The 20,814-nt window shown below is 42.6% G+C and overlaps 1 protein-coding gene and 1 long non-coding RNA gene across 4 annotated transcripts in view; one reads left to right on the plus strand and one right to left on the minus strand.

The window, feature by feature from the left end:
* The window catches only part of LOC141131438 (tropomodulin-3-like), a 104,913-nt gene that overhangs the window by 81,804 nt on the left and 2,295 nt on the right, over nt 1-20,814 (plus strand). For both annotated transcript variants that reach the window (XM_073618716.1, XM_073618717.1), the window contains 5 exons: nt 1,883-1,951; nt 4,793-4,923; nt 8,724-8,831; nt 14,985-15,128; nt 17,548-17,692. In XM_073618716.1, the coding sequence (XP_073474817.1) occupies nt 1,883-1,951; nt 4,793-4,923; nt 8,724-8,831; nt 14,985-15,128; nt 17,548-17,692 (597 nt within the window). The remainder of the gene's footprint in view (nt 1-1,882; nt 1,952-4,792; nt 4,924-8,723; nt 8,832-14,984; nt 15,129-17,547; nt 17,693-20,814) is intronic.
* LOC141131439 (uncharacterized) overlaps nt 1-20,814 on the minus strand; it is an 83,695-nt gene that overhangs the window by 47,124 nt on the left and 15,757 nt on the right. The window lies entirely within an intron of this gene.

Here is a 20,814-nt window from a genome sequence, read left to right on the forward strand (position 1 = left end):
GGCCCAGGTCTTCTCCTCTTCTGTTTAGTCCCTGGAAGGGTCCTACTTACTGTATGTGGGTTGTGGACACTTCCAGTTAGATAACTGCCAGTATTGGATCAGCAGTCCCTCACACTGGAACTAGTGGCGGGTAAGGGACCTGGTCAGGGGTACTTAGGTGAGTATATCTGCCTTTACCAAAGTGTATCATGATAAATTAAGCCAAGAGTGGGGCTTTTATTATATTCAAGCGTAACTTTACCCAGAACAACTTGATAAAAAAAATAATGTTCTTTAGCAAGGAACATGCATTCCACATTAATAATTCTGCTACAAAAATGAGTGTGTGCTGTAAAATGTCTCGAGCATTGCTTCAGTTTCTTCTTGCTGGAAGCTGCCATTTTGCTGAAGCCCAGAGCCCCTAAACAGCAGAAAACCATAAAACAGGACTCAATTCATTGATTTAATAAAAAATATGTGCTAAATGTAACATTTGCATGTGTCCTCAGCCGAGCTGTCAAACCATCAAATGGTGTCGAAACTGATCACATGTGCAGCACCATGGCAGTTGCAGATCAAACAGAAGCAGCTTCTTTGGCTGTAAAGTATAGGAGGGTTTAATTCCGCTTTAAGGCTGTCAGCAGATCAACCTCTTTAACCGGTTCCCGACCGGCGCACGCCGATGTACGTCAGCAGAATGGCACAGCTGGGCAAATGGGCGTACCTGTACGTCCATTTGAATTCCCCGCCGTGCCATTGCGTGCGCGCTGGCCGGGAGCTCCGTGAGTCGGGTCGCAGGTCCCGTGGACTCGATCGCCGCGGGCATACCCGCGATCGGCTCATGGAGAGGACGAACGGGGAGATGCTGATGTAAACGGCATCTCCCTGTTCTGCCTAGTGACAAGTGTCACTGATCACTGCTCCCTGTCATCGGGAGCTGTGATCAGAATAATGACACTGCTAGCCCATCCCCCTACAGTTAGTAATCACGCCCCTAGGACACACTTAACCCCTCCCCACCCCCATAGTGGTTAACCCCTTCACTGCCAGTGTCATTTACACAGTAATCAGTGCATTTTTAATCGCACTGATCGCTGTATAAATGACAATGGTCCCAAAAATGTCCGCCATAACGTCGCAGTCACAATAAAAATCGCTGATCGCCGCCATTACTAGTAAAAAAAATAATTATTAATAAAAATGCCATAAAACTATCCCCTATTTAGTAAACGCTATAACTTTTGCGCAAACCAATCAATAAACGCTTATTGCGATTTTTTTTTTTTCTTTTTTTACCAAAAATATGTAGAAGAATACGTATCAGCCTAAACTGAGGAAAAAAAATGTTTTTTTATATATTTTTGGGGGATATTTATTATAGCAAATGTAAAAAATAATGCGTTTTTTTTCAAAATTGTCGCTCTTATTTTGTTTATAGCGCAAAAAATAAAAATCGCAGAGGCGATCAAATACCACCAAAAGAAAGCTCTATTTGTGGGAAAAAAAGGACGTCAATTTTGTTTGGGAGCCACGTCGCACGACCGCGCAATTGTCAGTTAAAGCGACGCAGTGCCGAATCGCAAAAAAACGCTCTGGTCAGGAAGGGGGTAAAATCTTCCGTGGCTGAAGCGGTTAAATTCGACAGTGCCTGAAAGTGCCTAAAAATGGAGAGCAGCTGATCATGTGCAGAGCAGTGTGACAGTGTATTATTGGATTTTAAACAGGAATTAATTTTCTGACTACAGTTCCACTGTAAGGTAAAATACGAGCCGCATTGCAGATGTATTTTTATATGAAATTTAAAACTGATTGATTTGTACAGGCCCAACTATTTTAGTAGACAGTTCATTTATGGCAAAGTCATAATGTGAAGTCTTAATACACATTTGTTTATATATTTTAGCAATCCTTGGAATGCCCAATCTGCTGCCAAATAACACCAGCAATGGCTATGATGTTCAAGGATTTCCAAGTAAGTAGTAAAGCCTTGTGTACATTTACTGATGATTAAAAATTTGGAACTAGAGATTAGGCTTGGTTGCTCAGAGATCATTAATTTTAGAATATGTCTGATGGGACTTTACAACATGTATACTTAGCAGGCAACACAGCGCTGATTACGTCATGTTTGCAGTGCCATTCATTGCTAATGGCACCCCAAATGCAGCAACAGACATGCATTTTTAATGCGACCAATGCACCAAAACATGCAGTTAAATGTCAGAGCACAAAAAGTTGCAAAAGCTACTTTACCTCACGTAGGGCAACCAAGTGAAACTATTGGGCAGCTCTATGCGAATAGTGTGAATATGGACAAAATACAGTAAAACGTGCATATGCATGGTGCCCGACATCATGCGCCTTAGGGGGACAATACCTAAATCAGTCTGTCCATTAGCCCCTGTTCAAACCGATACGGCTTAGAAATAGCACTACTTCAGCATGATTAGAAAGCCGCACATTAGTGCAATTTGCACCGCAGATTTCATTGTGGCTTGCGACTTCGTTTAACAGAAGTCTATGCAAGTCGCAATGAAATCGGCAAAAAGTAGCGCAGGGACCTTTTTTATAATCGCTGCGATATGAACGGTTCCATTGCCGGCAATGGGGTTGGACTTGTCATGCGATTTGGAACTGTCAATTGGCATGACAAGTCGCACAGGTGTGAACAGGGGCTTACACTCATTCGGGTTCTGTGAGTAGCATATATTCTGATCTTTCTTCATTGCCAAATAACTCTACAGTTACTGTTACAAGTAACATTTGAATGCTCCCACTTGGACCCTTTTCACACGGGGTGGATCCGTCCGAGCAGAATCCGCCTGCTCAGCGAGGGATCTCTCCGCTGATCCCCGCTAAGCAGGCATATGACAGGTCTGCGTCTGCTCCGCTATGTAGAGCGGACAAGGACAGAGCCCGCTTTCATCTATGGGGCAGTAGGATCCATCCGACCCGATGGACGGATGGCAAATGTATCGCTATAAGTCTGTTTTCAGCAAATTTTGTTGGATTGGATGTCTGGCGGGTGTCAACAAACACATTTCCACTGATATCCGCCACCCCATAGGGAACAATGGGTGGCCTGATCGCGTCCGTCTAAAAAACGTACAGGTGGACCCAATCGGTCTGCTGGTGTGAAAAGGGCCTTAGATGAAAACCTATCCACATTTGTTTCAACCTTCAAAATTAGAAGGCTAGGTGAACTAAGTACTGTTTATTCTCTGAGTGTAGCATGTATTTATAAATGGGACATGTTACTCCATAAGTCTGTTGCCTGTGTGAAAGGAGCCTAAATGACGATACACACTATACAATTTTCTGTAGATTTTTTTTCCCTCAGATTTACCAAAACCATATAATATGAGGTCAAACCTTAATAGTTTCAATTTGTATGCAATCAGGCAGGTCCTTATACTACATGGTTTTGGTAAATCTAAGGGCCCTTTCACACTGGGGCAGGGGCGCGTCAGCGGTAAAGCGCCGCTATTGTAAGCGGCAATTTAACGTCGGTATTCGGCCGCTAGCAGGGTGGTTTTACCCCCCGCTAGCGGCGAGAAATGGTTAAAAACCACCGCAAAGCGCCTCTGCAGAGGCGCTTTGCCGGCGGTAAAGCTGCGCTGTCCCATTGATTTCAAGGGGCAGGAACGGTGAAGATGCTGCTAGCAGGACTTTTTTTCCTGTCCTGCTAGCGCACCGCTCCAGTGTGAAAGCCCTCAGGGCTTTCACACTGGATACAAGGCAGCGGCACTTTCGGGTTGGTTTGCAGGCGCTATTATTAGCGCAATAGCGCCTGCAAACCGCCCCAGTGTGAAAGAGCCCTTAGACCCTTTTACACCGAGGGCGTTTTGCAAGCGCTATAGCATTAAAAATAGCGCCTGCAATCTGCCCTCAAACAGCTGCAGCATTGTCTGAAAAAAAGTGGAGCGGTGAAGGAGCGGTGTGTTTACCGCTCCTCCACCGCTGCTCCCCATTGAAATCAATGGGGCAGCGCTGGGATACCGCCGGCATAACGCCGCTATTGCGGGCGGTTTTAACCCTTTCTCGGCTGCTAGCGTAGGGTAAAAGCGCCCCGCTAGCGGCCGAAATGCGCCGCTAATCCGAAGGTAAAACACCGCTATAAATAGCGGCTTTTTACCGCCGACGCTATGGATGGCCCGGTGTGAAAGGGCTCTAAAGGAAATCGGACAATAAGGCTCGATTCACACCTATACATATTGCTTTTGAGCGTTTTTGGAGGTTTTTTTTTCATGCTTGCCATGTTTTTGAGCAGCGTTTTTGCGGCGTTTTTGCCGCTATTTGCGTTTTTGTTTTTTTTTGTTTTTTTTTTTTTTTACAGTCTAAAAAAAAAAAATTTAAAAAAAAAACAAAAAAAAAAAAACGGCAAAAACGCTGCAAAAACGCTGCAAAAACGGTGCACTTGCGTTTTTAATGCTTGTCCATTGAATTCTATTACATGCAAAACGCTGCATTTTGCATGAAAAAAAGTCCCTGACCCTTTCCAAAAATGCAGAGAAACAAAAAGGCATTGATGTGAACATGTTCCATAGGAACCCATGTTAAAAAATTCCCGTGCATTTCTGCAAAATGCATCAAAAAACGCGCTAGTGTGAATGGAGCCTCAGAGTCATATAGTGTGTCTAACTCTGAATCAACATTCCAGGTGATTCTACAGAACTAGTACTCAATCCTAGTAGTTAACCCTGTCTCCTATTATAGCCGGGGTATTCTCCACCATATACAAACCAAACTGCTTATCTCTTACATATTTTAATTGTTCTTGTTTTTATAAATTTGTGTATTTTCTACTTTTTAGATGTGGTGAAAGCAGAGCCATTATTGCCTGTCCTTGATGAACCTCCAAATCCCACCAATGTGGAAGAGAGTTTAAAAAGAATCAAAAACAATGACCCACGATTAACTGAAGTTAATCTAAATAACATAAAGGTAATATTTTGGATGCATTAACATGTTTAGGAATTAATGTTAGGACTTTGTTTTAAATAATATAGTAATAATATAGTAAGGAATATAGTAAGGAGTCTGAGACTCGCCATACATTATACAATTCACTTGTACAATTTTCCTTTAGATTTACAAAAACCATATACTATGAGGTCAAACCTAAACACTTCTAATTTGTATGCAATCAAGCAGGCCCTTGCACTACATAGTTGAAGTTAAATCTAAAGGAAATCGAATAAGAAAATTGTATAATGTATGGCCAGCTTGAATTACCTAGGGCTAGTTCACACCAGAACGCAGTGCGGCAAACCCATGTGGTTGCAGTGGTTGTCGATGTTACACTCAGTTAAACCCCAAACGCAGGTCACAAACAGTGTGTACCACGCAATCTGGTTGCTGTGCGTTTTATAAAGTAGTACATGCACTATTTTTGCTGTAGTTGGTGCGATTTCACCCCATTCAAGTGATTAGGTTGAAATCGCACTGAACTCCGATCACATGTGAATCACGCAGTACATTCCTGCATGATTCATGGTGTGAACCGGCCCTAAATCTGCAATATAAATGTTTTATTTTGCCAAGGTCTGCCTAACCTCTGTTGCTTAAATCAACTAAAATGGTGGCTGCGTACATCATGAATAACTGACCATCCATGTTCCTGTGTACTCTCCTGTACTCTACAAGTCCCAGCACTTCATGTACATGAGACTTGCTCCCTCCTACTCCTGCTTTTTGTCCTGCCCACCAGTAGTGGATTGTTGAACATACCATGAAGAGAGTTATCAGCATTCACCATTCTGGAACACAGAATAGAACTTCCTGTGTGCTCATTCTCTACAGCAGTTAAATGGGAAATGCGTTGGGGGATCTGTTGCTACCTTTATGTACGCCATCATAGCATGACAGAGAACTTTGCATCATATGCTGTATTATGCCATCATTTGTTGTCTATTTATAGTGTACTCTCAGTGGTGAGCTGCATATGTACCTGGGCAAGTGTGGACCAGCTTGAAGCGGCATTGATTATTTTGCCGTTATACTCAACTTGCCAGCCCCCCCCCCCATTCCTTTCTCCATTGTAGCTGTGTCAATACCTGGTACTTCCAGGTATAGGGGATCATTTGACCTCCTCCCCTATGACAATGCTCTGGTCTAGCAGCTAATCGGAAGGCCAAATACTGTCACATGACTAAGGGTGTGATGTCACCACTGGATTCCAGCAGACACTGCGGATTTTAGTGCCATGTTTAGCATGCATGAATTAAAAATAAATGTTTACTAGTACTTTAAGCAGTTGTAGCAACAGTTTAGGAAGATATATTTAATTTACATGATTTATAACTGTGTAAACACTCCTTTCAGTGTAAGGGTCGGTTCACACTGGGGCAACACGACTTCAGCGCGACTTTGTACCGCGACTTCAACGCAGCTTCAGCGCGACTTCAGCAAATTACAAGGCGACTTGAAGTTGCCTCCATGACAGGGGGAACTCTGCGCCAAATTTTAAATAAAAAACCAGCATGGGTTACCCCTCCAGGAGCATACCAGGCCCTTGGGTCTGGTATGGACCTTGAGGGGAACCCCCTACGCCGAAAAGACGGCGTGGGGGGTCCCCCCCAATCCATACCAGACCCTTATCCGAGCACGCAGCCCGGCCGGACAGGAATGGGAGTGGGGACGAGCGAGCGCCCCCCCCCCTCCTGAACCGTACCAGGCCGCATGCCCTCAACATGGGGGGTTGGTGCCTTGGGGGAGGGGGCGCGTTGCGGGCCCCCCCCCCAAAGCACCTTGTCCCCATGTTGATGAGGACAAGGGCCTCTTCCCGACAACCCTGGCCGTTGGTTGTCGGGGTCTGCGGGTGGAGGGCTTATCGGAATCTGGGAGCCCCCTTTAATAAGGGGGCCCCCAGATCCCGGCCCCCCACCCTATGTGAATGAGTATGGGGTACATCGTACCCCTACCCATTCACCTAGGGAAAAAGTGTCAATTTAAAAACAAACACTACATAGATTTTTAAAGTATTTTATTAGACAGCTCCGGGGGTCTTCTTCCAACTTCGGGGGTCTCTCCGGTTCTTCTCCACGCTCTCCGGATCTTCCTCCGGGCTCCTCCGCTCTCTTCTGCCGCTCTTTTGCTAAAGCGGAGGAGCCCGGTCTTCCGTCTTCTGCCCTCTTCTCTTCTTCTGATGTTGACACGACGCTCTCTCCGGCTAGAATGCTCTCTGTGCGCTCTGCTCTGACTTATATAGGCGGTGACCCCGCCCCCTTATGCCGTCACAGTCCCTGGGCATGCTGGGACTATGACTAAATAAGGGGGCGTGGTCATTGGGTGATGACCACGCCCCCTAAAACGTCACAGTCCCAGCATGCCCAGGGACTGTGACGGCATAAGGGGGCGTGGTCACCACCTATATAAGTCAGAGCGGAGCGCTCAGAGTGCATTCCAGCCCCAGAGAGCGTCGTGTCAACATCAGGAGAAGAGGGCAGAAGATTGAAGACCGGGCTCCTTCGCTATAGCAAAAGAGCAGAAAATAGCGGAGGAGCCCGGCAGAAGATCCGGAGAGCGCGGAGAAGAACCGGAGAGACCCCCGAAGAGAAGAAGGCAGCAGACCGGGCTCCTCCGCTATAGCAAAAGAGCGGCAAAAGAGCAGAAAATAGCGGAGGAGCCCGGCAGAAGACCCGGAGAGCGCGGAGAAGAACCGGAGAGACCCCCGAAGTCGGAAGAAGACCCCCGGAGCTGTCTAATAAATTACTTTAAACATCTGTGTAGTGTTTTTTTTAAATTGACACTTTCCCTAGGTGAATGGGTAGGGGTTCGATGTACCCCATACTCATTCACATAGGGTGGGGGGCCGGGATCTGGGAGCCCTCTTATTAAAGGGGGCTCCCGGATTCCGATAAGCCCTCCGCCCGCAGACCCCGACAACCAACGGCCAGGGTTGTCGGAAAGAGGCCCTTGTCCTCATCAACATGGGGATAGGGTGCTTTGGGGTGGGGGGGCCGCAGCGCGCCCCCCTCCCCCAAGGCACCAACCCCCCCCATGTTGAGGGCATGCGGCCTGGTACGGTTCAGGATGGGGGGGGGGGCGCTCGCTCGTCCCCCACTCCCATTCCTGTCCGTCCGGGCTGCGTGCTCGGATAAGGGTCTGGTATGGATTGGGGGACCCCCCCACGCCGTTTTTTCGGCGTAGGGGGTTCCCCTCAAGGTCCATACCAGACCCAAGGGCCTGGTATGCCCCTGGAGGGGGAACCCATGCCGGATTTTTATTTAAAATTTGGCGCGGAGTTCCCCCTCAAGATCATCTGAGCACAAGTCGCATGCCGAAGTCGGATCATGCGAGACGGCGATCCGACTTTGATCCGACTTCAATGATAGTCAATAGGCTGAAGTCGGATCAAAGTCGGATCAAAGTAGTACAGGGAGTACGCTCTGAAGTCGGAGCGACTTCAGTAGCGTCTATTAAGACGCTAGCGTTCACTCCCATTGAAACTATTTCTGGGGCGACTTGGGGCGACTTGAGGGCGTACAAGTCGGATCCCAAGTCGCCCCAGTGTGAACCGAGCCTTATGGTTTATCCCAAAAACTGTCATTTGTACTGGACACCTTGGTCTGTATGGTTTAAAATAGAAATGTATATTCAAAATTCTGTCATTAAATGTATTTACTACTTCCCTATCTGAATGCAGTATTTTTTTCTAATTAATATTTCACCACAAAATTATTACTTTGATTATCTGAGCATTGCATCTTACCTTTTTTTTGTTTTGTTTTTTGTTTTTTCAGAATATCCCTATTCCCACCTTAAAGGAATTTGCAAAGGCTTTGGAAACTAATACACATGTTAAAATATTCAGTATTGCAGCAACAAGAAGCAATGATCCTGTTGCAGTGGTAAATATTATGTTTTATTTATTTTTTATTCTGAACCCATTTAATATGATGTTAGTTGATGCAGCTATTTGGCATAGAAAGGGAGGAATACCTTCAGACCCCTTTTACACTTGCCATCCAATCGGGACCGCTTGTCCGATTTTCAGGTGGACCTGATCGGACCCTCCATTTTCCTCTAAGGGCAGTCAGACTTGTGTCCATTTACACTTCCTACCTCTGATCCAATCCAGCTAAAACAAACAGAAGGGGGCTCTATTCCACTCTTTCTGGCCAGATTGGGGCAGTCGAGTGTAAATAGACAGCATCCGGCTACCCATAGAGCAGAGAGGGCTGTGTCATAAGCAGACACCGACCTGTCGTCCGGCTGCTCTGCTCAGCAGACTAATCCCTTGCTGAGCAAACCGGATCTGACCTGTGTGAAGGGGGCCTAAGACTATATTGCCACTACAAGATTAAAGAGGATTTCCCCTGTATCTGTGTATTTGCAAGCATTTATTATATGGCTTTACATTGGTTTATTACATATCAATTTGGTTATGTTGCTTATTAAAGCAGAGTTCCACCCAAAAGTGGAAGCTCCGCGTATCTACCTCCTCCCCCTTCGGTGCCACATTTGGCACCTTACGGGGGGAGGGAGCGGGTTCCAAGAGATCTTGCCACAGTGAGATCACTCAGAAGCTCCCCTCCTCCTTCCCCTGCAGCCAGGCCATTCAGAAAGTGCAGCACGCTTCACGCATGCGCAGTAGGGAACCAGCTGTGAACCCGAAAGGCTTCACTGCCGACTTCCCTCACCACTAATATCGCTGGATTCCAGGACAGGTAAGTGTCCTAATATTAAACGTCAGCAGCTACAGTATATCTGTATAGTATAGTGTAGATGCAGAATTTTTTTGCTGGGGGGGGGGGGGGGGGGGGGGGGACTCCGCTTTAAGAACAAATACTATATAGTTTAAAAAAAAAAAGACCAAATAACATATTGGATGTCTGTAGCTCTAACTGTCATATACATGTAAGATAAAAAGAAATAAATGCAGCTTTGTGTTGCTCTGCATAGTATAGCTGCCAGAGAGGGGGGCACAAACGCACTAGAATTTATTCACTTACTGACCAGCCCTTTTTCTGACATTCTTTCATTACAAGTAAAAAGCAGTATTTTTTGCTAGAAAATTACTTAGAACCCCCAAACATATTATATATTATATTAGCAGAGGCCGTAGAGAATAAAATGGAGTTCATTGCAATTTTTTATGTCACACGTTTTTTGCGCAGCTATTTTTCAGACGCAATTGTTTTGAAAAAAATAAAATAAAATATATGCCCCAATTTTTTTGTGAAAGATGAGTAAATAAATATCTAACACATGTCACGCGTTAAAATTGCCTAGTGCTAGAATTATTGCTCTCGCTCTGACGTTCGCGGCACTACCCCACATGTGTGGTGCGAACACCATTTACATATGTGAGCGTGAACTACGTATGTGTTCACCACTGCGCACGAGCAGGGGGGATGGGGGCGCTTTAAAAAAAAAGTTTTAATTATTTTATTACTTTTTATTTATTTTTTACACTGTCCTTTTTTTTAAAAAAAAAAATGATCATGATGATCAAAAAATGTAAACATTCCTTGCTATAACAATGCAGCATGACAGGTCCTCTTCATGGAGAGATCTGGGGTCAAAAAGCAAAAGATCAAAAAAAATGGCCTTGTTTACATGGTGCCGGAACTGGAAGTGACATCATGGCGTCGCTCCGGTCCTCCTAGGTGATAGGGATGAGTGGAGGCCATCTTTCCTTCACTCATCTCTGTGCCCAGCGCCAGATTGGTTCCCGGAGCTACCAATTGCCCAGGTATGCACAGAAAGCGGCGGGGGAGGTGACCCCTCCCACTTCTAAAAATGAGTAAGGTGAAATGTGTAGCACTAATAATGTGTTTAGGTAGATAAACCTAACAAACCTTATTAAAGGCTATGTAATCCAAAAATAATACTACAAAAATATATGTCTCTCGTGATGAAGAGCACATAAATATATGTTCAACACAGATGCGATAACAAATCGCAAAAAGTCACATAGGTGAGAAATGGGAAAATGCTAACGTGAGTCATCTAATATTAGTGAATACTCAATAAAGACACAATGGGGGTTATTTACAAAAGGCAAATCCACTTTGCACTGCAAGTGCACTTGGAAGTGCAGTCGCTCTAAATCTAAGAGGTAGATCTGAAATGAGGGGAAGCTCTGCTGATTTTATCATCCAACCATGTGCAAGCTAAAATGCTGCTTTTTATTTTCCTTGCATGTCCCCCTCAGATCTACAGCGACTTTACTTCCAAGTGCACTTGTAGTGCAAAGTGGATTTTCCTTTAGTAAATAACCCCCAATGTAGTATAAAAATACTTGATGAGGCAAACCCATATATAACCATAAATGTGTGATAAAAAAGGAAATACAATACTAATTTCAATTGTGCTACTGAGGATGAAGTTCAAAAAATGTCAATACCAATAAAGAACAAAAAAAATCAAATATATTAATATGTTGTACAGATATGACAAAAATCATGAAAGTCCTTGAGATTAAGACATCAAAAACAAGCAAAAATGCAGAGTTGTATGGGAAAACTCTGTTGCTATAGATATCTGACAGTCTTTTGGATAGATGTGAGGTTAGTTTGTAACTACACCCGGGAGTGCCTCCAGCTTCCAGGAATGAGGGGGGAAGGGATACTCTTACCCGAAATGGTGGACTCAACTCACCGTACGGCGGTGGATCAATCGGGCATGAAACCGGAAACGTAGAATCGAACTCCAAGAGCGAAGCATTCGAAGCACCGAGCTCCCAGTATACAGGCAGCGTGCGCCTGACTCTCAGCCTGAGTGGGACCCCTGCTGAACCGGCACCAAAGCAGCCTGGGGAGAGGCAGACACCCGTGGGATTCTCGGCTCTGTTTTATCACAGCCAGTCTGCTGACACAGAGTGACCAGTGTGGAGCGGAGGAGAGCGCTGTGACACCTGGACACCGTGCAGCATACAAGGCTACACTTGCTGAACGCCTTTTGAAAACTGGACCTACCTGAAAACTTTGCAGGCTACACTTGCTGAATGCCTTGTGAAAGCAGGACCTACCTGAAAACTTTGCAGGTGTGGGAACTCAATTATTTGTAAGTGTAAGTATGTAATTATTTGGTTGCAGCCATCAGACACAAGTTAGAAGTGAGGGACGCATTAGGTTTTTTCTCCCTTTTATGCCTTGAAAATATCTCTACTATCTGAAGGAAACATATTCGGTGAGCTGTGCTCAAAATCTCCCATTGGTCGGCACATGAGAAGACGGAGTACCTCACCCCAGGAGCCTTATCCATTTTTATGGTAATTGGCGTTTTGGATTTCTTATTGATCTATAGAGGAGGGGACCGAATGCTTTGCTCTTGGAGTTCGATTCTACGTTCCCGGTTTCATGCCTGATTGATCCACCGCCGTACGGTGAGTTGGGTCCACCATTTCGGGTAAGAGTATCCCTTCCCCCCACCCATTCCTGGAAGGTGGAGGCACTCCCGGGTGTAGTTCCAAACTGCCCATCACATCTATCCAAGAGACTGTCAGATATCTATAGCAACAGCGTTTTCTCATACAACTGCATTTTTGCTTGTTTTTGATGTCTTAATCTCATGGACTTTCATGATTTTTGTCATATCTGTACAACATATTATTAATATCTTTGATTTTTTTTTTTTGTTTTGTTTATTGGTATTGCCATTTTTTGAACTTCACCCTCACCCTTACAATTTAAATTAGTATTGTGCTTCTTTTTTATCACACATTTATGGTTATACATGGGTTTGTCAAGTCAAGTATTTTTATACTACATTGTGTCTTTATTGAGTATTCACTAATATTAGATCACTCACGTTAGCATTTTCCTATTTCTCACCTATGTGACTTTTTACGATTTGTTATCGCATCTGGTCTTTTATATACACTCACTGTGTTGAACATATTTGTGTGCTCTTCATCACGAGAGACATATTTTTGTAGTATTTTTTTTTTATTTCATAGCCTTTAATAAGGTTTGTTAGGTTTATCTACCTAAACACATTATTAGCGCTACATATTTGTTTACAATTAGTCTTATTGTTGTCAAATTGGAAAAATTCTGTGAGCCACAATGATCTTAAGCCTTGCTTGTGCTACCTCCAGCTGCATGCGCTAATCACGCTTCATATAACGTGCATAGGATAAATTTACAAGTTATGCGCTGAGCTTGGGTGACCCCAAAAACAAAATTAATAATAACCAACTCTGTGCTTACTAGTGCGATAATATTAAATACAAATGATATGAATGTTGAATAAATAAACAAGGTGTGAAAAAACAAGTGCTTGTTACACCATAAATTAGTGCTTAATAGTGCTTGTTACACCATACATAGTGTCTTAATCAACATAAAAAGTGCTTAGTGCTCAATATAAAGTATCCTGCTTTTTTAAATGAAAAAATTAATAAATAATGAAAAAAAGTTCTCTTTGGCACTCTAAATAGTGTGTGCAAATAATGTCCAGCAATGATAATATAACAATGCGTGCAGGTGGTGTTCAGCTGTGACAACAATCCAACATCATGCCGAAGATATCCCGAGTGCTGCAAAACATGCTCCCGTGCTCCTTCGTGACCCCCTTAAGCTAATGTGCTCACCTCAGAGCGTGTGACTCAGCTTCTACCCTGAGTCCAAATACGCTTTGGAGCCACCCCTGGGCTCAGTCTCAGTGTCTGCTGCACTCCTCCAGCTGGAAACAATGTGGCTCCATACATATAAATGAAAAGGAAACTATATAGTGTAATATAGTCAAAATACTTTTATTAAAAGAAAACACTCCCCACACCGGGGTACTCACATGGCACTGGCGCGTCAGTGCACCATACTATAACGGCTTTCTATGCAAAATCACCGGATGTTTGGTGCGATATGCTGTGTATCCCCCTGATGATGACACGTGATCCCTGTGTCGAAGACGCGTAGGGGAGGGGCCAGGACGGAGAGACTGACACGGACTTTACACCAGCGCTGTCCCAGCACAGCATACCGCACCAAACATCCAGTGATTTTGCATAGAAAGCCATTATAGTATGGTGCACTGACGCACCAGTGCCATGTGAGTACCCCGGTGTGGGGAGCGTTTTCTTTTAATAAAAGTATTTTGACTATATTACACTATATAGTTTCCTTTTCATTTATATGTATGGAGCCACATTGTTTCCAGCTGGAGGAGTGCAGCAGACACTGAGACTGAGCCTAGGGGTGGCTCCAAATCGTATTTGGACTCAGGGTAGAAGCTGAGTCACACGCTCTGAGGTGAGCACATTAGCTTAAGGGGGTCACGAAGGAGCACAGGAGCATGTTTTGCAGCACTCGGGATATCTTCGGCATGATGTTGGATTGTTGTCCCAGCTGAACACCACCTGCACGCATTGTTTTATTATCACTTCTGGACATTATTTGCACACACTATTTAGAGTACCAAAGAGAACTTTTTTTTATTAATTATTATTTTTTTCATTTAAAAAAGCAGGATACTTTATATTGAGCACTAAGCACTTTTTATGTTGATTAAGACACTATGTATGGTGTAACAAGCACTATTAAGCACTAATTTATGGTGTAACAAGCACTTGTTTTTTCACACCTTGTTTATTTATTCAACATTCATATCATTTGTATTTAATATTATCGCACTAGTAAGCACAGAGTTGGTTATTATTAATTTTGTTTTTGGGGTTACCCAAGCGCAGCGCATAACTTGTAAATTTAGTCTTATTGTTGTGTTGGCTCCTCACATTTGGGGTTGGCGCAGTATTTTACTTCATTTACTTCTAAAAATGATCCAGCAGCGAATGCACCATTTGGACCACTTTTATCAGAAAGACTGGCACCTGAGGGGAAAAAAAATACCGGGGTTATGGTATCTAGCTGCAGCCATAAGCCTGGTATTAAAGATCAAAGTAGTGTTGTATTTTCCCATTTCGGTGGTCGGTAAGTGGATATGCAATAAAAAAATGCTAACAAATGAGTTGTTTTATCTATTGCACTTACAGCAACATCTTAAATAGAATGGTAAATGTATCATTTTCCTGTCTTTTTTTTTTTTCTTGTTCTAAGGCATTTGCTGACATGTTGAAGGTAAACCAAAGTCTGAAGAGTTTAAATATTGAATCCAACTTTGTTACTGGAACAGGCATCTTGGCTTTGGTAGAGGCACTAAAAGAAAATGAAACTTTACGAGAAATTAAAATTGACAATCAGGTAAGGCTTTTTTGGTGTCTTTTGGTGCCATATGCTGCACAGTCATTATGAAGCCTCATGGCCTTCTGGTGTTCCACAAACCTTCAGTGCTGCTCAAGAAAATATGTAAATATTTGCTGTATGGCCGGGTCATTCACTTTGGTTGCAGTATGGCCGGTCCATTCACTTTGGTTGCAGTATGGCCGCTCCATTCACTTTGGTTGCAGTACGGCCGCTCCATTCACTTTGGTTGCAGTAGGGGCCGCTCCATTCACTTTGGTTGCAGTAGGGGCCGCTCCATTCACTTTGGTTGCAGTAGGGGCCGCTCCATTCACTTTGGTTGCAGTAGGGGCCGCTCCATTCACTTTGGTTGCAGTAGGGGCCGCTCCATTCACTTTGGTTGCAGTAGGGGCCGCTCCATTCACTTTGGTTGCAGTAGGGGCCGCTCCATTCACTTTGGTTGCAGTAGGGGCCGCTCCATTCACTTTGGTTGCAGTAGGGGCCGCTCCATTCACTTTGGTTGCAGTAGGGGCCGCTCCATTCACTTTGGTTGCAGTAGGGGCCGCTCCATTCACTTTGGTTGCAGTAGGGGCCGCTCCATTCACTTTGGTTGCAGTAGGGGCCGCTCCATTCACTTTGGTTGCAGTAGGGGCCGCTCCATTCACTTTGGTTGCAGTAGGGGCCGCTCCATTCACTTTGGTTGCAGTAGGGGCCGCTCCATTCACTTTGGTTGCAGTAGGGCTGCACAATTCACCTCACAGAGACTGAGCCAGATCCAGCATTAGGCATTTTACATCTACCACCATTTCGGATCTTACTGCATCAGTAGAGATGAGCTTTAATAAATTAAACATACCATACTTACAATGGCATAGGGAAATAGCACAAGCCATTGTAGGGAAGTACCCCAGACATTGTAAAACCCTTTATAGATGTGCTCAACTTGTGTTTAGGAACTTTTCCATATGCAGAGTATCTGTTGGTCCTTTTTATATTGAAGCTAATGGCAGACATGAGTGGTCATATTCAGGATGTGGCCCCAAGTGATCAAGTTAATGCTAACCACAATAGGAACTTTTAAAGCACTCTAGGCCACTGGGCATGCTTTGTGTGTTTTTTTTTTTTTCATGATATTTAAAATATATTTTGCCTCATTTTGTTTGTTGCACCATCGATAACTTGTCCAAAGTATTTTAGAAGATGGAAGAAGTGTAAAGCTGACCATAGATGGATCAAAATTCGTCCAGTTCAGAAAAGACCAGCTAAATTTCGATCCATCTTTTGCTGTTCTTGTTCAACAGAAGTCAATCTATCAAGATGTTGAAAACATTTTCTCAATCAGTGGCAGCAATCAGTTGGCTACAGTGCTGTATTCTTTTTTTTTTTTTTAAATATTGAGCAAAAAGCATGGGTTTTATAGACTGTGTATACAGACACAGTAACATGGATGAGGCCGTTCAGACTCAGCTGAGGAGTCTGATCAGGAGTTCCGCTGTCAGAATACAATTACCAAAACCACATAATACGAGGTCAAACCTAAAGGAAAAAAATTTAAAGAAAGTTGTATAGTGTGTATCCAGCTTTAGTATGGGAATCGCAGCTTACAGGCAGCAAGGTACCATGGGATATTTAGTTCTTAGTATTCAAAAGTAAACCAAAGGAATGAGCAGAGGGAAAGCTGCAAAGCATGCAGGGAATCCAGGAAGTTGTGTATATAGATGCCCTCAGACAGACAAAACTAACAACATAAAAGTCGATTTTTCAAGTAAGCTTATACTGGATTGTCAAAAATAACTATTGTTTGTATTGTTATTTCAGTGCTGATGTCATAAACTGAAATTGTATGCTATGGGCATAGAACTCTTAACGTTACTTTAGGTGGTGTCATGGCTGTGTGGCAGAGCTGTATAAATCTCAAGACTAGATGGAAAGAAATACAAATCATTTGGCAGGCAAAACAAACTCACTTATATGTATTTTATTTGTAAATTTAGTTGTTTGCTGGGAGCTCAACTTTAATGTGAGGCAGAAACCACTTGTAACTAGATACCCATTATGTTGACATCAGCACAGAAAACTTCAGTATTTTTGTAAGAGTCCTAACTACTCACTTAATTGTAGAAGTGGGATCACAACTGCTGGCCATGGGATACAGTACTACAATCTGAAGTAATAAGAAGATGAGCCATAATCCAGTATAATTTTAACTTGAACACAGCCCTGCACTCTAGTATGACACAGTTTAAGGTCACATCTTGACTGCATATTCATTTTTCCAATCTAAAATAGTGCACACGATTGTGTAATTTAATATTTTGACATTGATATTTGCATTATTTCTCAAGTACAAAAACCACCGTAAGGTAGAAAGATTAATATAAATTTCCATTTCATCTTGGCTATCGTGGTCTTTTTTAATTCCATTTCCATTTTTCAACAGAGACAGCAGCTGGGAACTGAAGTAGAGATGAAGATTGCTAAACTGCTCGAGGAAAATTCACCGATTCTTAAATTTGGCTATCGCTTCACACAGCAAGGTCCACGGACAAGGGCAGCCGCAGCCATAACAAAGAATAATGATCTCGGTAAGGCAAGATGTGTATTGCTTAATTGTACGCATTGTTATGGCTGTTGCCTGTTATTTTCACAGTTTACCAAATTATGCACTGCAGATACTACTGTATATATGGAAACATGAACACCGCTTACTCCACAAAAACAATTGTCTGTGAGCTTAAAGAATAAAAAAATAAATTGGGAATAATTATCCAAAAGCAAGTTAACTCTTTCTTTTCTAACAATACTTCATAGTCAGATACTTTAAAGTTCCTCCAAGACGCATTGTTCACAAAGCTTCGTTCTTATTTTTGGCAGGTAGTATGGGAAGCTCATTTTGTGCTCCCTAAATTTGTAATAGAGTGGTTTTAGTAATGTACCTTCTTCAGTTGATGGTATATTTTAGCAGGTGTGAATTATTTCCATCTAGATATATTTTATATTATTAAGGAGAAAATACATTGTTGAATTGAGGGCATTATTTTTTTTTTTTTTGAGGATATTAGTTTTTAAAAAAAGTTAATTGGGAAGGAATTTATTTTTTAAAAATGTATATTTTATTACTTGCTAAATGAGATTGAGGACCTTACAGCATACCAAAATAATTAATGGTTACACAGATGCAGCACTGAAAAACAAACATTTGTTGGCCTTTGAAATGCTTAGACAAATGATGATTAAAAAAAATAACTCGTGAATTGCATCTTAATCTGTCTCTTTCCATTAGCACATACTTTGGAGAAAGCTTTCATAGAAGTGTCACTTTTAAGACCTGTCCTAATCCTGAGTATAACACACTTACCCTTGAATTTAGCATGTCTCTTATTATAACTTTAGCATTCACACACACTTGCTGGTTGTACGATATTTACAGGTCTATAGGGATTGACAATGTAAAACTAGTGAGGCTAAGTAAACTAAGGGGCTCATTTATAGCAAAGCTGAGATATTACTATTCATTCTTAATTACACTGAGCTATACAAACCGCAGCTCATCCATTTATAAAAATCTTAAAGAAATGAGGAGCCATCAGAGATCCATGCGTTGTTACTTTTTAACGAACAGAGAGCTAATTGGAGTAAAGTTAGGCACTCCTCCCTGCTCTTTTAACGGAATTTATAACTTTGTGTGTTTGTATAGGTTTTGCATTTTCATACAAGTCTATGGTAGTGCAAACCCTGCTTGAAGCCAGTGAGGAGAAGGTCAACTGTAAGAAGCAAACTAAAACCATTGACACAGATTCTTAAGCTGGCTATACACTTTGATTTCTTTCATTCAGCGTGCTAGCTGAACAAATGGAATCTAACAGATTTCCCTATCCGTGCTAGTTGGCACAGGTGGAGAAATCCCTGCTGCTGGCTATTCTATTCTGACAGCCGGCACCAGTGGCTGTAAGAATACCTGAATATTGGCTGACCCTGATTTTATGCAGTAACTGACAGTTTGATTACCCGCTCCTTTAACAAAAGCCGGATGAAGCTTACAGTGGATTCTACAGCTGAATTTTGGCCGAAGGTGAAAGCAAAAGAAAATCCAAATTTTTGGGTTGTTCCCAGAAAGGTAAAAAGGGGGAAATCTTCCAATGGAGACACTGGTTCTGGTGACCTGGGGGTCCCCAAGGAATTCCCTTAATTGGCAGGGATTTTCTCTCACTTCCTAGAGGGCAGGAAGTGAAGGGAAACCTCCGCAATGGGACACAGATGGTGAAAAAAAAAAAAATATGACCGGGTTATACCCCTCCATAACTATCCAAAATGAGAAAAAACGTTTTGCCTATAGTTCAACTTTAAAACAATCTTCAAAGGGGTCTTCACAGAAAAGAAAATCTATTAAGTTTAAAAAAATAAAAAAGATATACTGTATTCATTGGTTAATAAAATCTCGCTCTGTTATTAAGGACAAGGGAGTAACCTGTGTAATTCCAGCTGTTTGCTAAGTCTCTTCCGCTGATCTCTTTTCTTTCCAATGTGTTTACATTCCTCAGTGTGAAGTTTAGCAGTCTTTGTCACTTCCCATCTCCTGGCATTTCTTCAAACTTCACTCTGCAGGGACACAGGTTATACCGCTGCCAAATGCCCCATCTCTTTCCATTGTCCTGTCTGCCTTGTGTTATGCTTTGCTTGTCTGCTTTTACAAGACCTAGTTTAAATATCTACAATGATTTGGTGTGTCCTTGAGCTCATTTGAATGTGTTGGCTGCATTCATCTGGTCAAATACAATCAGAGGTTTTCATTTTAAAGTATAACTAAAGGCAAAACTTTCATTTTTAGTTTTGGATTGAGTAGAGAGGGTTAGAACCCCTGTCAGATTTGTATTGCTGTCTGTACTCCCATTTGGGAGACTCGCCCTCTCTATTTTGTCCTGGCGATGGTTATCAAGCAAAAGAAAACCCCAAATGATTGTCACCAGAACCACAATAGAGGGGAAATCTCCAGATAGGGGGCCGAGTTCTGGTGACAAGCAGAGATTTCCCTCACTTTGGAGGGATTTTCTTACTTCCTGTTGCAGCTATGGGACAGGAAGTGGAGGGAAATCTGCCCCCGGGGGGGGGGGGCTTGAGAGAAACTGACCAGGGTTCTAACCATCCCCTACTGTACTCAGAATAAAAAAGTTTTGGCCTAGGTTCTAATTTTAAGATCTGTTGTATGTGTGTTTGTGTATTGTTATTCTAATAGCATGATCCAACCTTTTACACTAGCTGTCATTTATGCTACTACTATGTGTGATTTGTGGTGCAAAACTAATGGCCATGATTAAAATACTATACTATACTATATACATATACAGGATGTTGTCATATCCACTGTACTTATTAAATTAGTATTTTTCTTGAGGCCAGGTACTGTAAATAAACTAGCTTACTTATTTATCTGTCCCCTGTAAACATATGGAAATTTCACAGAAAAAAAATCAGAGGAAGGATAGAAAAAAAAAACAACTTCTTTGAGTTTCATTATAAAGATACAATCTCTCTTTAGTGGGTTATGAGTGCAGTGGTACTAGAGGCTGATATTCCTCTTCGCATACAGCTCCACCTGCTGGTATAAACTAGTCCCAGCAGATGTCTTCAGCACTGATTTATTGGAGAGTTTTGGAGTTTTTTTTATCATTGTAAACCACAGTGGGAAGGGAATTTAGAAATTAGGACA

Source organism: Aquarana catesbeiana, linkage group LG03, assembly GCF_042186555.1.
Source record: "Aquarana catesbeiana isolate 2022-GZ linkage group LG03, ASM4218655v1, whole genome shotgun sequence".
Taxonomy (NCBI): Eukaryota; Metazoa; Chordata; class Amphibia; order Anura; family Ranidae; genus Aquarana; species Aquarana catesbeiana.